Source organism: Leptosomus discolor, chromosome 9 (genome assembly GCF_034619465.1).
Source record: "Leptosomus discolor isolate bLepDis1 chromosome 9, bLepDis1.hap2, whole genome shotgun sequence".
In the NCBI taxonomy this organism is placed as follows: domain Eukaryota; kingdom Metazoa; phylum Chordata; class Aves; order Leptosomiformes; family Leptosomidae; genus Leptosomus; species Leptosomus discolor.
This window is the reverse complement of record NC_141399.1, coordinates 22437521-22455319: the sequence shown is the minus strand read 5'-3', so window position 1 is coordinate 22455319 and position 17799 is coordinate 22437521. Positions and strand designations below refer to the sequence as shown.

Genomic DNA, 17799 nt, shown 5'->3' with positions numbered 1-17799 from the left:
ACTGGTAAAACCACACCAACACTTGGACTACTTGATTAAATCTGGAGATAATGTCATTTAAATATGAAAAACCTATAAAACATGTTGATACGGTCTTGAATCCTTGTAGTTCAGGGTATGTCTGCATAGTTTTCCAGTGAAATTCTTCGAGGAAAATTTTGAGCTTAAAATTATACAATAAGACTCCCTATTTTACAAACAAAAGTTTACTACCTGAGGCTGCTGAGTGGCAGTGGGTCTCTGAGGAGATGGTATAGGAGTTTTGGACAACATTTGGTTCATTTTGCTTATGACTAGATCAGTTATATGTTGCCTGTCTTCAGTCTGGTGCTCACCAATCAGAGGCATTGCACAGTCCATGACCTGTAAAATAAAACAATACATCAGCTACTGAAAGGGCACCAAGTCAATCTTATTCTACATCTGTGTAGGATGTCAGGTTATCTATTTACTTAACTGGTTTTAACAGAAGTCAAACAAGATCTATAGAAACGGTAAATGTTATATCAGAAAAAAAAAAGCCTGAGTGCAAGGTATGTGTTAGCACACCAAGTGAACAGCAACTTTACAATGTCACCCGTTTCCAACCTTCAAGCAATATACAGGTTCAGCATGATACTTGGGCACACACTCTCTGGGGAACATGACTCTTGTGGGAAGCACAGAGCAGATACAGAAAATTATGTTTCTTAGGCTATTCAGTGGTCAGCCAAAAATCTGAAGTAACTGTCTGAGCTTCCGTCTAAGCTACGTTTCTGAAGATTTTCTCTCTTACCTGTTTTTGTGGCTCCTACCATGTTCCTCAGCTGAATTAGAACCCGGAAATGCAAACTAAAACTTCAACTTCCTAGCTATTCATTGGATTTATGCTATGGAAGACTGGATCCTTACTGATCAAAGACAAATTTTAAATAAGACCTTGTTATCATTCACATCCTTTTTGAAAAGTAGTATGGTTGCAATGCAGCTGATGCAAAAAAGTAATAAGAATTTCTAGAAAGCAAGCAGGATATCAGAGAGGCAAATAAAAATGTGAACATTTCCATTCTAAAGGCAGGTTAAGAGTGTTAAGCAATTATTAAATTCAGCTATTTGGATGAATAATACTGATACTGAATTCAGTCACTTCAGTGGGTTATAAGCATTTGCTATTTCTACAGAATCTTTATTATTTCTATGGTGTATCTACTTTTGGTGCATCTGTGTTTGTTTCAGGGGAAATAAAAGTGTAACGTAATATAACTATTATTCACAATGGCACTGGACATTCTTATTTCAACAATAAAAGGATTTAATTCACTTTTGAGAAACTACAATCCTTTTCAGTATGTATCAAGGCTATTCAGAAACAGGTGAGGGCATGTCACCTGCAGCCCTGCATTCTGGTGTTTCTCACAGGTGTGGGTCACGAGTGACTGAGGCCTACAATACAAACAATAGTATTAATAATTAATAAGAGCCTGTCAGGGATAAAGCAGTTAGACTACATTAGCAGTAATACACCGTATGGATGTCATTAGATCTGATCCAGTTAGAGCCTTTGTACAAACGGAGTTGTGTCCATCTAACTTTCAGTCTGTGAAAACCTGTCCAGCTGCCAAATCTCACACCAGATTGCTCACTAGTGTAGGCAAATCCTGCAGCAGACACAATAATAAGCTGTGCTGGTAAGAGACAAGGTGGTGGTGGGTGAAGGAGGAAAGAATCATTAGTAAGAGATCCTCACGGATTTTGCACAACTGCAGAAGGATTGGTGAGTTTTATGAGGGTATTTTAGTACTTCCAAAAGTGTGCCTTGCTGTACCTCTTTGGCTTCTGAGGTTCCTTCTCTATTACAGGTAAAGGGAAAAAGACTGAAAAGGTTCAACAGAGTCAAAAGGGTGCTGGAGGACTCTGGCTGCCACAGGCAATCGTAAGTGCTAATGGCCAGAGAAACACCTTAAACCTCCCATACTCCTCTCTAGCCTCTGGCAAAAGGACTAGAAAGAGAGCTCTGCCATTTGGAGGCAGGGCTGTTTTGGCTAGAGGGGCCGATTCCCACCTCTTCAGGATGGCATTCTGCTGTAGGTCATTGCCTTGAGCTATTTTTGTAAGTTGTCCACCTTGGACAGTTGAAGGGAAGATACTGAAATTTTGTGATAAGACCTGATTCTGCAAATCTGTACAAGGTGGAAGAACTTTTGTTATCTGTAGGGGTGACACAGGGATCAGACTGACCAGCATGAAGCTAGTGCATCTGCATTGTATGGATCCCTCCTGAGGCAGAAGGGGTATATCGGGGACCACATAACTCTCCTCAATCCCTCACCCTACACTGAACACTTTATCTCCTTTGTAGACAAAGAGAACAGTTTTACTTTCCTTCTTTCAGATAGTCAAGTGCTTCTAGGAATTACACATACAAATTGGGTATTTAAAGAGACATTTGAATGTAAAAGAACATGCATGTTCATTGTAACACTGGAATGCAACCTTTTATCTTGCACAGTAGTTGGGAATGAGCTGCATTGTAACTAACATTACCTAAGCTTGAGGATTTTCAAAATAAGATAAGTGCTATAGAAATTCTTACAGAGGCTGACAAAGACTACTTTGTTCTAATAATGAGATCTGTTTGAAGCCCAAAAGCATTTACATGATTCTTCTGTTTGTTCATTTACAAGAGATGCTGGCATTGTGTATTAGCAACCAAAATGCTGGCATCACTTGTTCTGGGATTTTCAGATCTAGCCTGTCTCCTCTAAGCTTCCTCACAGCTGAAGGGCTTTAAAATAAACCGCAAAGTAAGCAACGAAATAATAATTGAAGTCCAGAGCAAATGTTTCCTAAGCAATGAAGGAATGTTTTTCTGTTCTTGGGCCACATCAACAGTATTGAAGAAATGCTTAATAACTACACAGAAAGTTTCTATAAAATTTACCGTATTTTTAAATAAAAGTATTTTTAAGTGGAAAATAACCAATGTCTTTAATTAATTGAGAGAAAAGTATTGAACCAATATGAGTTGATATTTCTGAATGGGTAAAATCTAGTCTTGCTGGTTACGTGGCTATTGAAATACAAAATTTTTGCGGATTTACTTTAGTATTAATTTCTACTGAGTTATTGCTATTTCTTAAAATTGTTGTAATGCTTAAAGATCCACTTCATTTTTTATTATGAGCTGCTTCTTGCAAGAGTAATACGCCTAATGCCTGGAGGGAGAAGGCAACCATATGTGCCAGATACGTTGGCCAGGACTTCAAAGTGTTAATAATGACTGCGTGTTAGAAAGTTTTGATGTCAGTGTCAAGGACATTGGATGTTTTGTTGTCCACTGCAAAACATCTGATTTTCAGAGACGGAGTTAAACCTGTAGTCTAAAAACCTGCTCCCCTTGAAGGGAGGCATCAATGACAGTTACTTTTAAAAATATTGCCGCTCTCACTACCACGTGTGTATTAACCCCTGAAAGAGCTAAACCCTGGCAATCCCTGACTAAGGCCTTACTGTGATCTGTTTAGTTTCACTTGGCTCTTTGTTTCCCTGAGTTTTCCTTCCCCCACAAGGATGTTTTAGCTATTTGATGAGCAAAATTGGTAAATAGATAACATCTCGCCTAACACCAAGGAGACAAAGCTCCAGATATCAAGGAGCCATTAAGGAGACATCAAGAAGACAAAGCTCCAGATATCAAAGAAACACTAAGGAGACACCCAGGAAGCATCTACACATTGCTTGTTACAAGAGGAATTTGCATCAGAAAAGGGGCCCTGGCTTGTGCTCAGGCAGGAAGATTCAACTGCGAGGAAGATTATGAGCGATCACCGGAGGTGTAAATGAATCCCAGGAATCACCTTAACACTGCCCTTCTCAGGAAATCTGATTAATATGTATGATTTTTGTGTATATAAATCGATGTGTCTTGCTAGCCCGTTGGAGCACTCATGGTGGAACATCCCCAGTGCTGCCCAGCGCTGCAATAAAGAATGCGTGCTTAATAACACTCTGTTGTTATTGAGTTTTCATCTCGGAATCCTTACCCAGCCGCACCTAGCCTCCCACCTCGGTGAGGAGCGTTAGAAAGTAAGGGAGTTTGGAAGCTCCGAATTTTGTATCAGTTTTGGCACCCCAGATGGGACCCTCTCTTTCTGTCTGCAGGAACCCCTGAGTCGAAGACTCCCTTGGCTGGCCCCGGAGACTTGTCTGGAGGGACTCCCCGATTTGGTGATTCTGTGCAGGGGCAGACAAGGACCACTGGTAAGAAAGGCATTCTTTTTGGTTTTGGGACCCGTCATTTGGAGCGGCTCATAAGTCGCGGTTCGTGAGAACCCTGCCGGGTGGCATACAATTGCATGTACGATTTGTATTGGCCATTTGGTTACTATGTTGCATGTTTGTATTGATCATTTGATTAGTGCAGTCGTTTGTTTGTGCATTTGTATCTGGTTTTGGTTTACATATGTGTGCGTGATGCACGTATAGGTCTGGTATATGCGTATTTGAACATCTTTGTTGATTTTGGTTGACATACGTGTGCGTGATGTACTCTTATGTCTGGTATATGCATATTTGAAAATATTTGATCATCGTTACGTCGACGTTTGTTATCTGGGGGGATAGTAGTTGTTATTGTATCTGTAGTAGTAATTGTTCGTTTTGTGTGGTGTTGGTGCCCCAGTCCCTGTCTTTGTGTTACATCTGTAGTAGTAATTATGAGCTGTGTGTGGTGTTGGTGCCCTAGTTCCTGTCTTTGTGTTGTGTAAATCTTCGAATGAGGAACCGACAAGGAGGAGTTCTGAAAAAGAGTGGAAAGATATCAGAGGACCACCTGGAGGGAGTGTGGCTCGTAAAACCCTGATAAAATATTGTAATCAGTGGTGGCCTTTATATAAGCTAGATGATGGAGAAAAATGGCCTTTTAACGAACTTTGAAATATAATACTTTTTTGCAACTCATGTTATTTCTACAGCAAGGAGGAACATGGAATCAAACTAGTGCCCCAGTATCCTATGGTTCTGACGATAGAAAAATAAGCAAAAAGAGAAATTAAAAGGTGTTGTTTGGCATGTAGTATTGGACAGAGATGTTTAAAAGCTGGCTTCCAGAATGAAAGGCTGGAGGATTATTTGCCTCCGACAGAAAAAGAAAGTGCAGAAAGAGAGAATAATGGGCAACACAATTGCTAATGCTACTGTGGCTGCTTTGCGCACTGCAGGAGGTCAGAAACCCCCTTTGAATAACGCTAAGAGTTATAAGAAGGGGTGCAAATGCCCCCACCTAGAGGAAGTCAACCCCTCTTAAAGGAACAGTGTGCTTATTGTAAGCAAATGGGGCATTGGAAAAAGGAGATTGGGCAAATCAGTGACAGTTTCCAACATGGAAGAAGATTGGAACCAGGGAAATCCTCCCTAGCACAACCCTTGGTAAAAGTTCAGCTAGGGAAAAAAGAGAAACCTGTAAAATTCTTAATAGATACAGGTGCCACATTTTCAGTATTAAATTAGATCTTATTACCTGTGAGTAGTAGGCAAACTGTTAATATTGTGGGAGCAACCAGACAGGTTGAGAAGGCTTGCTTTCTGAAACCATTAAAATTCAAAATTGGGAAATTTTAGGGGTCCAAAAATTCCTCTACCTGCCTGAAGCCCCTAAACCACTTTTTGGAAGGGACTTATTAGAGCAATTGAATGCTGAAATAAAATTTAACAATGGAGAAATTGAATTTAAAATACCAGAAGAAAACCACATTGAAATCTTAAGTTTGGCTCTCACTGTACCCCAAATTAGAGAAGAAGAAATTATACCAGAAATAAAAGACCAGGTATACCCAGGAGCATGGGCCTTGGGAATACCTGGAAAGGCTAAAAATGCAGATTTGTTTGTTGTTAAACGCAAAGAAGGTGCACAACCCATAAGGATAAAACAAGATCCTTTAAAATTGGAAGACAGACGAGGAGTGAAAAGTATTATAGGAAAATTTGTAAAATTTGGATTATTAATTGAATGCTCTTCAGAGTATATCACTCCAATTCTGCCTGTCAAGAAGCCTGATGGCAAAACCTATCGATTGGTGCAAGACCTGCAGGCAATAAATCAGATAGCTGAAGATTTGCACCCGGTAGTGGCAAACCCATACACCTTATTGACTAATTTAAAAGAAACCTATGAATGGTTCACAGTATTAGATCTGAAAGATGCATTCTTTTGCCTCACCTTGGCCCCCGAAAGCCGCAATTTATTTGCCTTTGAAGGGGAAAACCCTGACTCAGGACGAAAAACCCAACTAACCTGGACAGTGTTACCTCAAGGATTTAAAAATAGCCCCACGATCTTTGGAAATCAACAAGCTAAAGAATTAGAAGCCTGGGAAAGACCTCTAGTAAATAGCATCCTTTTGCAGTATATAGATGACAGGATGTAGAGAAGTGTTGTTGCAGTATGTAGAGAAGGATGAAGAACATAAGGAATGGACTGTGAGTTTGTTAAATTTTCTTGGACTAAGTGGTTATCGAGTATCGTTGCAGAAAGCCCAGGTCTTGAAGAAAGAAGTGATCTGCCTGGGATTTGTGATTTCTACAGGACAGAGACAGCTCAGGAATGACTGAAAGGAAGCCATCTGCAGGACCCCAGAACTGACCACAGTAAAAGAGCTATGAACCTTTCTGGGAATGACAGGAGATGGAGACTGTTGCGCATGACTGCATAGAGACCATTGAGACCGTGTATACAAGCAGACCTGATTTGAAGGAGGAGCCGTTGGAGGAAACTGACCACACTTGATATCCCAATGGGAGGAGTTTTATAAAGAATGGAGTTCGGACGGTGGGGTATATGCAGTGACCACCACAGACCAAGTGGTAGAAGTAAAGTTGCTCCCTAAGGGCACATCTGCACAACGAGCCAAAATAATCGCTCTAGTAAGAGCACTAGAGCTTGCTGAAGGATTCCGGATAAATATCTGGACAGATTCAAAATATGCCTTTGGTGTAGTTCATGCCCATAGAGCCATCTGGAAGGAACATGGACTTTTGACGGCCCAAGGAAAACATATTAAACATGCTGACATGATCTTAAGACTTTTGAATGCAGCACAGTTGCCTTCAGATGCTGTAATTATGCACTGCAAGGGGCACCAAAAGGGTAACACTGCCCAGGAGATGGGGAATAAATTGGCAGATTACGAGGCAAAAAGAGCTGCAGAACAAGGTGAGGTATTAAGTTTGATTCCTGAAAAAGCTTTGCCACTACCAGAGTTGGTTGATTATGATGAAAAGGATCTTAGATTAGTTAAAGACTTGAAGACAGAGAGTGAATCATCAGGTTGGGCAAAATTAAAAGATAATAGAATAATAGTTCCCTTTACGATATTATGGAAACTAGTAAAAACAGAACATGACTAGCCTCATTGGGGAACAGCTTTGTATACTTCCCTTATGAAGCAAATAGTAGTCAGAAATTTGTTTCAAACTATAAAAACCATGGTTAATAGATGTGAAATATGCTTGAAAAATAATCCAAAGGTAGAAAATTGTGTAAGATTTGGAAGTATTAATAAAAGGAATGTCCCAGGTCAAAATTGGCAGATAGACTTCTCAGAACTCCCTAGAAAAGGGGGGGTATAAGTATTTACTAGTATTAACTGATACCTCTTCTGGATGGCCTGAAGCTTTCCCTTGCAGAACAAATAAAGCCCGGGAGGTAACAAAAACTCTATTAAAAGAAATTATTCCTAGATTTAGAGTGCCAGAAGTGATCTCCTCTGATAGAGGACCACACTTTGTGTCACAACTAGTTCAACAAGTTAGTAAATTTTTGGAAATTAATTGGAAATTGCATACCACTTATCGCCCACAAGCAAGCGGACAGGTGGAAAAGATGAATCACTTAATAAAGGCACAATTGAGTAAGTCTTTTACTCCCAGTTGGCCTTTGCAAAAAGAAAGTGAATCTGTTGATGGTCTCAGGTGGATTTCGGGGAGCAACGCCGAGACATCAATCTCTTTTTTGATAACTATTCTTTATGGAAACCCTATACTAGAAGTAGTAAATTGATGGGATGGCATGGAATGTCCTTTGCATTATGTTCAAATTTGACAAAAATCACTGTAAAAACAAACGTCACCTTAAAATGCTGCAGAGTTAAAGGGATAGGGCCTCCACTGCAAATGAAGAAGTGCTTTCTCCAAAAGGGAAACCCTGTAATAAATGAGACACACACATACACTTGGAAAACTGATGGCTGGGACACACTAATGTGTACAAACCTAACTGTTAGTCGAATTTCTGGAGTGGCAGCCTCCTTAACATTGTTAAATCCACGGCCCACCATAAATCAGGATCAATTAATTAGATTACCATCCACTTGTATAAATGTGGCAAGAATTAGGCAAACACATATGTTGTTTTTTAACATGTCCTTTCCAGCCACACCTCCCTGTAGAGCAAAACGAGCTTGGTATGATACTTTACTTAGGGGTGTAGGAACTGGAATAGGACTCATAAATTCAGTGGATTTAGAAACTTTGAGGAACAAAGTTAGAACAGCAGGATTTGATGTAGCACAAGCAACCAAGATTCAGGCTGAATGGATGCCAACCGCTTTTAATCCTCAGATGCAGGCTTTAAAGTATGATAGGGAGTCCTTATATCTCTTTAATAAAAGTATAATTGCCCAGGTACAATCACGTCAAAATTTGACAAAATTTATGGATCGGACTGTTTGTATCCTACAAACTATGTGGCAATTGGAACAAAAGAATCAGGTACAGTCCTACTTGACGAACAATAATGAGTTTATGTGGAGGAGATTATTTGGACAATGGGTCCATCCTAAACACTGGATAAAGGCCTATTCAGAATTTGTGCAGTCTTATGATAGATGGGTTGCAGGAAAATTAATATTCTATAATGCAACTAATCCTGAAGTAATGTGTAAATTTTTAATTCTGCTAATACTCTTTCCAAGTCAGGGGAACCGAGAATATTGGTACCAGAATTTCAAGGGAAGTACATTGAGAATGATAATAAAACATATGATTTAGATCTTTGTGAAACCACCTCTGAAGGTGCCTTGTGTTCCCAACAATCCTAATTATATGAATCTTGCTTATTAGAACATTCTGTTAACAATTGCAAATGGACAATCCTGTCTCCCCATGTGTTTGAAATGTTTGTAGAGGTTAATGCTAGATATGTGTGCTTAGTAACTAACAATCAATCAGTAGTCAAAGAATACAACGTAACCACCCCATTCATAGGATGTCTTAAAAATATAACGCATCTAACTTGGCATGGACAAACATATTCATTTTTTGCATATACAGAGGAACAAGTAGCAACATTTTGGCATTATGAGAGCTTAAAATTGAGTCATGTAAAAAAATTGAACGAGTACTGAGTCAGACACCAAATCTGGAATGATGATAAGCTATAATGCTTTCTGGTGCTTTACTGAACTACAAAGGTACTAGCCAAAGTGGTAAAAAGAGGAAGTAAAGCATCAGATTATCAAGAAAGCTACTGACCCCAAAGTGAAATAGCTGAGTGAGTAAATGATTACCAAGGCTTACAGGTGGTTCAGCTGCAGGACACTGTCCAGTTCAATAACAGATTGGACTGGAGAGGCAATGTGGGTGGGTAGCAGTCATAGGTGGCTGATGGGGCTCTGACCCACCGGCTGGAGTGTCCGGAGCGCAGCATTTACCCCCAGCATGGCAAGTGGCTGCTAAGCAGAGGCTTAGCTTCCCTCTCCCAGTGACTGCTCCTATGACTGTCAAGGACAGACGCTAACCTTCCTAACAGAGCGCTTCTGCTGTTCCTTGGCAAAGAAGCTAAGATCAAGGTGAATACTTTACAGGGTGGGTTTTGTTGGTGTTTTTTTGTTTGTGATTTTTTATTTTTTAAGAGAATGCAGTCTATTTTCCTTCCTTGTAATATAAATAATGACAGTTATCAGAAATCAGTAATGTTTTATATAGATGTATCTTAAGAATTAAAAATATTTTGGGTAACGCTAACAGTTTTTAAAACCTGTGAGTGACTAACAGGAATGTCACACTGGCATTTCCCCCACTTTAGAGAACCTGACAAAGGTTAAACATACACAAAGCATCTTGTTTATAAATAGTTTATTTATAGCTCGTACTAGTTTTAAAATATCATTTAAAATCAGCCAGTTTCTTTTTTTTTCAGTATCTTGTTCAGATATTTAAAATATTGGAGTTTTTCACTAAGAGGATTTCATAGAAAAAAGACATCTGTAATTTATAAATTCAAATATGTTACTTTTGCAGATGCCGGTAAAAACATGAGTCACTGTGAATTACAGACACTTAATTCATACCGGTTCTGCGTTTCATTAATGTGCATTTCAGTAACCAGTTCCATGGGACGAATTTCTCTTATCACCCTGAAACCACACCCGGAAATGCACTTAACACATCTTTGTATTAAACTATATGGGACTAGCTGCGTCTATTAGCAGTAGTATCAGAAACTCCAGTAGCATGTTTCAGTCAACACAATACTGTGACAAAACCAAGCACTGACCTTCCAGCGATAGCACCTTTTAGTGAATCAGTCTGTGCCCCCTGCTGCTAGGACGGACAAAGTAAATATTGGAAATTTGGGCTGCAAGACTGAGACTGGCAAGAAAGAGAAGAGATGCTCCTTAACGCTGATGAATAGGAAAGGAAGTGGGATGGGATTAATAAAGCAGCCAGTGCAATTATAAGATATCAGTAATTGCAAAGGGATCATCATGTTTGAAGAAGAAACTACTCTCACTGCCATCACCCAGACATAGTTCTCCATTACATCCTATGTTTAGCACCAAAGGATTACAAAAGATCTCTTAGAGCTTTAGGAAGACCCAGCCCAAATGGTGCTGGGAAAGACAGAGCTGTGGAGGTTAAAGGAAGGGCAAAGGTAGAGAACTCTGTTGATACAGTGAAAGAAAAAGATGTTTGTCTGGATGCTGAAATACAAGAGGAATATGAAGGAACAGGTCGAAGGCTTGCAAGTCAGAAGTGCCCAAGGAGTCTGACAGAATAATGATATATGGATTTCATATGGGAAAAGGCCTGTGAATTATAAAGAAGATATGATAATTGATAAGTGCAGAGGGAGGAGGAACTAATTCCATTGTGAATCAGGGTAATTTTGAAGGTCCATGCTTGAGAGCATGAGGACTAAGAAAAAACATTTACTTTGATCTGTGAAGCTGAGAACCTGGATGTGTTGTTGCTATGTTATGCATGTGTTATTCTTCTGTGTTGGTTTTTTTTGGGACCTGGCTGTCCAATTCTGGTGAAAATTTTGACTGTAAAGGCAGAGGCTGATACAGATTTTAATTTAAGAGCTCTAAGTATAGGGAAAGTAACTGACATTAAGAAAAACTAATAGTTTGAGGAGGTCATTTAAGACTGAATGGGACATAAGCAGAGATGGTGAGATATCTGAGAAGTAATGGAGTGACTGGTTATGAAGTAATCACGGGGCTTTCCCTGAGGTGTCTATAGCAGATGCAAGAATATGTAATTGGAAATGTAACCGCACCTGAGAAGTCAGTAGGGGATAGTACTGCAGTAAACCAGTGGTGACTGCTAGGAAATGTTTACAGCCCCTCCTGTACTGGGTGAATAACACCATCTGCTGAAAAAGTAAGAACAGCTGGGAAAGTGAATCAAGCATTCCTAGACGAAGGATCCAGCGCCTACAGACAAATCTGTATGGTCTTGTTTTAATCTTGAACAAAAACAAACCAGGCAAATGATTTCTATGTCCAATCAAAATCACTGGATGAAGCTGAATTTGCATGTTGCAGCCTCGTGCAAATGTAGTAAGTGTAGAAACATAAAGAAAATGTAGTTAATACATCAGAATGCATCAGAAATGTGGAAAAATCTTAATTAAAAGGGTTGGTTTTTTCTAGAATTGTATCTTCTTAGCCTTTTCTTATTAAATTATATTAATAACCAAGTTCTATTAAGAATTAAGTTATATTAATATTAAATTATATTAAGCATGTAGGAATCCTCCTTGTTTTGGAAATATGAATCTTCACAGGCAGATGTGGATTTAATTATAACTTAGCTACACCACCAAAAGAGTAATTTTAGACTCCTAAATGTTCAAAATGTCCTATAGTGCCAGATCATAAATTATGAGATACTTCTGACTTTATCAGCTATTACAGCTGGAATTAGTTCCCTTACTAACCTGAACAGAGGATATTTTTTAATGGATGGAAAGCCACTTGAGTATGTAAAAAATTCATGGCTGTTATTATTTGCCACTTTGCATATATATATGCTAAATCACCCGATTTAAAGATAAAGTTATATTTCTAGAGAGTTTTAAAAATTTGTTTATTATAGGAGACTTGTATCTACAACATTGGCAGACATGGTAAGAAACAAAACTTATTCCTCTATTTGCTTTTACGACAGGGTCTGAGCAACTCTGCAGTTAGCCATGCTTTGAGCGGACAGTTGGACTAGGTGACCTCCTACCTAAGTAACTCTATGATTTGTGATACACCACTTACAAGGATGTTACCAAACATTTCTAACAGAGTATTTTTTCATGTCTTCGTCCGGTTTTTGTGCTGAATTTGGTGCTGAATTTTGAAGATGTGTATGGTTAAGACAGAAGAATAAGTAAGCTTAGCTTCAAAGCACTTGGAAGTACAGTATCAGAGGCTTGTGCTCATTAAACTTGTGCCATGGTCAGCGGCGTAGCTCTGTCTGAACTGTAAATTGAACAGGATAGCTGGCACTTTCTAGAAAGCACAGCTTTAGGTAAAATTGTGCACAAATACTGCATGAGGTACAGGCTTCTTCTGCCTTTGCTCCCTTCTGATGTATTCCTTCATGTGCGTTAGCTACTATTATTCAGGACACTGAATATGAGAATACTGAAGTCTGTAAAAGACAGCACGCTCACTTCTGGTGCTGTATTGCTACACCTTACCCCGGATATATACTCTGGAGTTGGTGGTATATTTCCTAGTAGTTTGATAGGCTGCAGCACCTTCAGAAATGGTGTCTAGTACACCAAGACTTAAAAAAAAAAAAAAAAAAAAAATTTGTTTCTTAATTTCTAATATTGGCTTACAGTGACCAAAAAAATGAAATCCAAATGGTTTGCATCTTTCTAGGTTATAAGCCACCTGGAAGACGACTTTAATATAGTTCAGGGTAAAAATAAGCAAGTAGAAATAAGACATCTGCAGCAGCCACACACCCATTCAATTTTGAGCAAAATTTGGGAGACTGTCCGTGAGGCCACTTTAAAGGATTCTGTTACATTTGTTCTCTTTTACTGCATTCATCGTCATGATATGAGGTTTTGTTTAGTTTCCCAGAGATTTGGTTTTCCAAGAATGAATCATGCAAGATAATATTCAGTGGAGTCGGAAACATAAATAATGCTCAAATATCTGTCCTTCTAGTATTAAAAGTGCAGAAGTATTAATTTAAAAAGAGAAAGATTGAAAGTCCTTTAAAGTTTAATGGACTTTAATTTGATGTCTTATTAGCAAGAATTGGTGAGACAATTATAAGCTGTGTGTTGCAATGATATGTTAATAAAATTCTTGTTCCTACAGCTTGTCTCTGGCATGCTGATGCTTGGCAGCTGAGTATTCCAATTGAGGTGAAAAGAATAGATGCTAACTGAATAGCTAAGATTGTTACACAGAATAATGACTTGGTCCTCCTCCTGACCAACCTGATAACCCTTCCATTTAGCTAAGTGATTCTTTCATTATGTCATTTCTCCCTAACATGAGTTTGGAGCTAGTTCTCTGGAGAATAGAAGTAAAAGACAAGAAGAACCACAAGGTTCTTCCAGAGAAGGTAATTTCTTCCAGGGAACAACTTTTAGAAAACCATGTTCTTGTAAAAGTTAAAATTACCTCTTACAGCCGCCATCTAAGAAAACTGCAAACAGCTTGTAGCTTCACAGAAAACAGAGATAGTATTGTGTTTGAGTAATACTATGACCTCAATATTTTGTCCTTCCTGTCTTCAAATTGGTCTGGATTTTTTTCCCTGGGACACATGAGGTATCCCTCAACTGCATAGCAAGAAGGCATGAATAGACATCCTTCAAAATTCCCCTGGAAGCAGCATTTATAGCAGTGTGGAAAGACGAATGATACACTAAAAACATATCCTTTTTATACTGTTTGGGAAATAATAGTAGTATTAGCCTCAGCTTGTTCAAACGACTAGAAATCTCTAGAATTATGAAGATACTGATGCACAAAGTAGCACTGGGGGACTGACCCAAATCTATAAAACGGACCCAAATCTAGCACCCAAAGCTACAAAATGTGAGAAGCTGTCCTTAGACTGCAATTTCTTGGGGTTTTTTATTACATTGAGAACTATTTGGTCAAAGGAACGTGCACATCCCATGAGGGAGACATCTACAAGAAGCTAACAAAGATCTGTATATTTCTTTATTTCATACAAGGTTTACGTATGCAGAAAGTGTCTAGAATTATACTTCACTGTCACTAACTATCCTTAATTATTTTTCTTTCATTTTAGTTCCCTAATCCTTCCATATTATTCCTGAACAGTCATTACTCTACTTACACAGCAAGCACACTTTGCATAATTGGAATGGCCATGAGGCTTTAAAACAAGACTAAGTAAGTTATTTAAAATTTCTCATCCTTTTAACCAAATATATATAGAAGAGAAACTATTAGAGAAACTAAAATAGAAAAAAAAAAATGTGTACCCATCTTGAAGAAGTGGGGCATGATGACTGGATCTAACATTAAGAACAAACAGATTCTTACCTGCAATGTAAGTGTACTGTACTAGATCATAGATAAAGAATCACCCTGTAGTGGTGTTTTTTAAGTACAGCTAGAACATTAGATTCATGAGACACAGTGTTGTACTGATTCTCTAGTATCAGCCACTGATACAACTTGTTGCTCCATGGTTTTGGGGAATAAAAGAAAGAATAATGTTAAACCAAGGAATGACAAAATGACCATGACAAAGCAGCTGAATGGCTACAACACTAAAATAATACAATTATTGGTATAGGATAAAAAGGGAAAAGACAACCTGAAATTAATTAATAACCTTCCAAAAATAGTCATATAAAAAGTCATTTATGTGTTATATTTTCTAACATTAGTTTAGAATGGATTTTTGCAAGCAGATGAGTTGTTACATGTAATACTTAAACACTGTGGGTATTTTAAAACTGTTGTCTTGGATAATGCATGTCCTAAAGCTCTTGTTGAACACCTTTGTCGTAACAGGTTATTGCTGTAAAATGCTGCTCTCCCAACCTTATTACAGAAAATCTCTTTGAAGTTAATTTCTGTCTAGAATGCTGAGTATTTGAAGGACACTTTAGTGGGATTCTACCCTATTCACATTCCCTTGGAAGCTGGATGACATGTATGTATGCTTCCCTGTTGGCCATTACACTGGTTGAATGTTCATACTGAAAAATCAGGAAAAACATATCTTTATACAGTATTTCATACATTAGGAAGTTTGTATGTTTCTTGTCAATCATACCTGCAGAATTTAAGTGTCAGCAATACAGAAACATTGAGTTTTGTAGTAGCTGTACCAGTCACCATGAAAACAGGAGAGCATAGATTCCAGTATGGGACTGCAATTGGAGTGTAAACCCAGTATTTATGGACTGATTGTCATGCTCAGCTACTGGTTCTTGATGTGTGTAAGTGCTAGCTTTAATAACACATTTATTGTTCCATGTTGAAAGTACACAAAAGGCAAGAATTTTTCCTATACTCGTGCAGACGGTCTTCTACTCTTCAATGTATCATAGAATTATAGTGCAATAACTGGTAAAATTATAAGAATTACCACGCTTCTATCCACTCTTTCTTTTAACTGCAACTGCTATTATGTACGCTATCCAAAATGTTCTATAAACCCTGTTCCCGATGTAGCCTGCACTTTTCAGAATTCTGTTTGCTTAAAAGTATGACTGGATCAGTCAGGGAATATTAGGGAGTTTGTTCAGAAACAGGAAGAGGGGTACTCTGTTGGTCCATTATATAATTTGCACTGGCTATTTCATTTTCAAAAAACTGTTCCACCTCCTCCTCCTCCCCACCGGACCCCCCCAGGCCTGACACAAGAATTACTCTGTGTACCTGGTTTCAGCAGGAGCTGATGATGCTAGCTTGCTTTGCTCAAAAATTTGAAAAATTCAAATGCAATATCAAAAATGTGGAAACAGTCGCACACAGTGAATAGAAGTGAAGTTCACTTAGTCTGCCAGAAATTTGCTAACTGAGGAACGCCACAGAAGTGTCAACTGTTAAAATAAAGGAGACATTCTTCACTTCAATTGGAAGCAGAAAATGTCCAGCTATATTTGTACAGAAAGAGCAGGATGAAAAGAAAGTAGGGAATAAAAGACATCAGTAGGAGGGACTAAGTAGTGTGGGCTGATGCAAATCATTTCTCGGACTAGCTTTAGCTCCAGTGTACAAGAAACAACATTGTTTTATGTCTGAAACCTCTAGTTCTTACAAGAATATACTCATTAAATGCCATCCTACTCTAGTTTTGTATCTTTTTGCATGCTCTTTCAGTTTTTAACTACTATTTTATGAGGTAAGGTAAGATCTTATGTCTCAAAACAATCCACGTTATTTGATAGTTTAAATATATATAGTTTAAGCCAAATTTATAGGATTAATGCCAGCCAAATCAGCATGAACTATCTGAAACGCCATGAATTTAGATAAATGGGTGTGTGTCGAAAATGCTGAGACCCATCCTCTGAGACCTTTAGGGCTATGGGAACTGCAAAGTATCCTACAAAGCTTTAAATAGCATACGGGAGGCTGCCAAAGCCCGACTGCTGGAGAGGAGCTTCCTTGTGAGCAGAAATCAATACCTTCCTGGTGAGCAGAAATGTCTGAGATACACTCATAGCTACAGCCAAGCTGTGAAGCAGCACGCACGACAAAGCTTGTGTGCAGGAATTTCCTCTCTAGTGTATCATCAGAAGTCAGAGCGATCTGTTTTAGGAACAAGGAAAATACTTTTTTTTCCACTCTTTCAAACCTCAGCCAGATATCACCAGGTGAAGCATTACAGATTTAACAGGAACTTCAGGGTGCGGCGGAGGGGAAAGATGGCACTGTATGAAGGAGCAACAGAGGAGGTTTGGTATGGAATCCTAAATTTTATGCTACAGTGAGTTTTGATAGAATAAGACACAATAACTTCTGATTTGTCCAGGCAGACTAAGGAAACAGGGTTCCTTGACACCTTCCTCAGCATCTTGAGAGGTAGTGCTTAATTCTGCTTGTTTTGCTGAAGGTTTAATGCTGCAAGCTGCTCAGTCCTTTGAAGTGCTACTGATTGACTTGAGAATTATTAGCAATTGTAATAGTAATAAATAAATTTGTGACGAGAAGAATATACATAGAGCTGTTTAACACTGTTACAAAACAAATATTTTTCCTTCTACAAAGCTTTTCTGTTATAAATGGATACAAACAACTAGAAAGGTCAATCCACAATCTCCAGATTACTCTCACAATTTAGAAAAAATACTCTCACTTTTGCTTTAGCAAATATTAGCCTCTTTTGGAGTGGGGCGATTCTGAAGATCCTTGCCTATCTCCCGAATAAAATTCTAAGAACATGGAAGATGCTGAAGAAATCTTGAATTGTGTAATAGGCAAGTGATGATCTCTTTTTTTTATAGCCCAAGTTGTATTTATCCATAATAAACTTGAAGTTAATGAAAACCTTAAACTTTTCAAAATTATCTACGCCAGAAACTTC

General features: G+C 38.4%; 1 protein-coding gene across 1 annotated transcript in view; it reads right to left on the bottom strand.

The window, feature by feature from the left end:
• The window catches only part of SYN2 (synapsin II), a 188545-nt gene that overhangs the window by 24030 nt on the left and 146716 nt on the right, over positions 1-17799 (bottom strand). The window contains exon 10 of the mRNA XM_086469933.1: positions 214-363. Coding sequence (XP_086326059.1) covers positions 214-363 — 150 coding nt within the window. The remainder of the gene's footprint in view (positions 1-213; positions 364-17799) is intronic.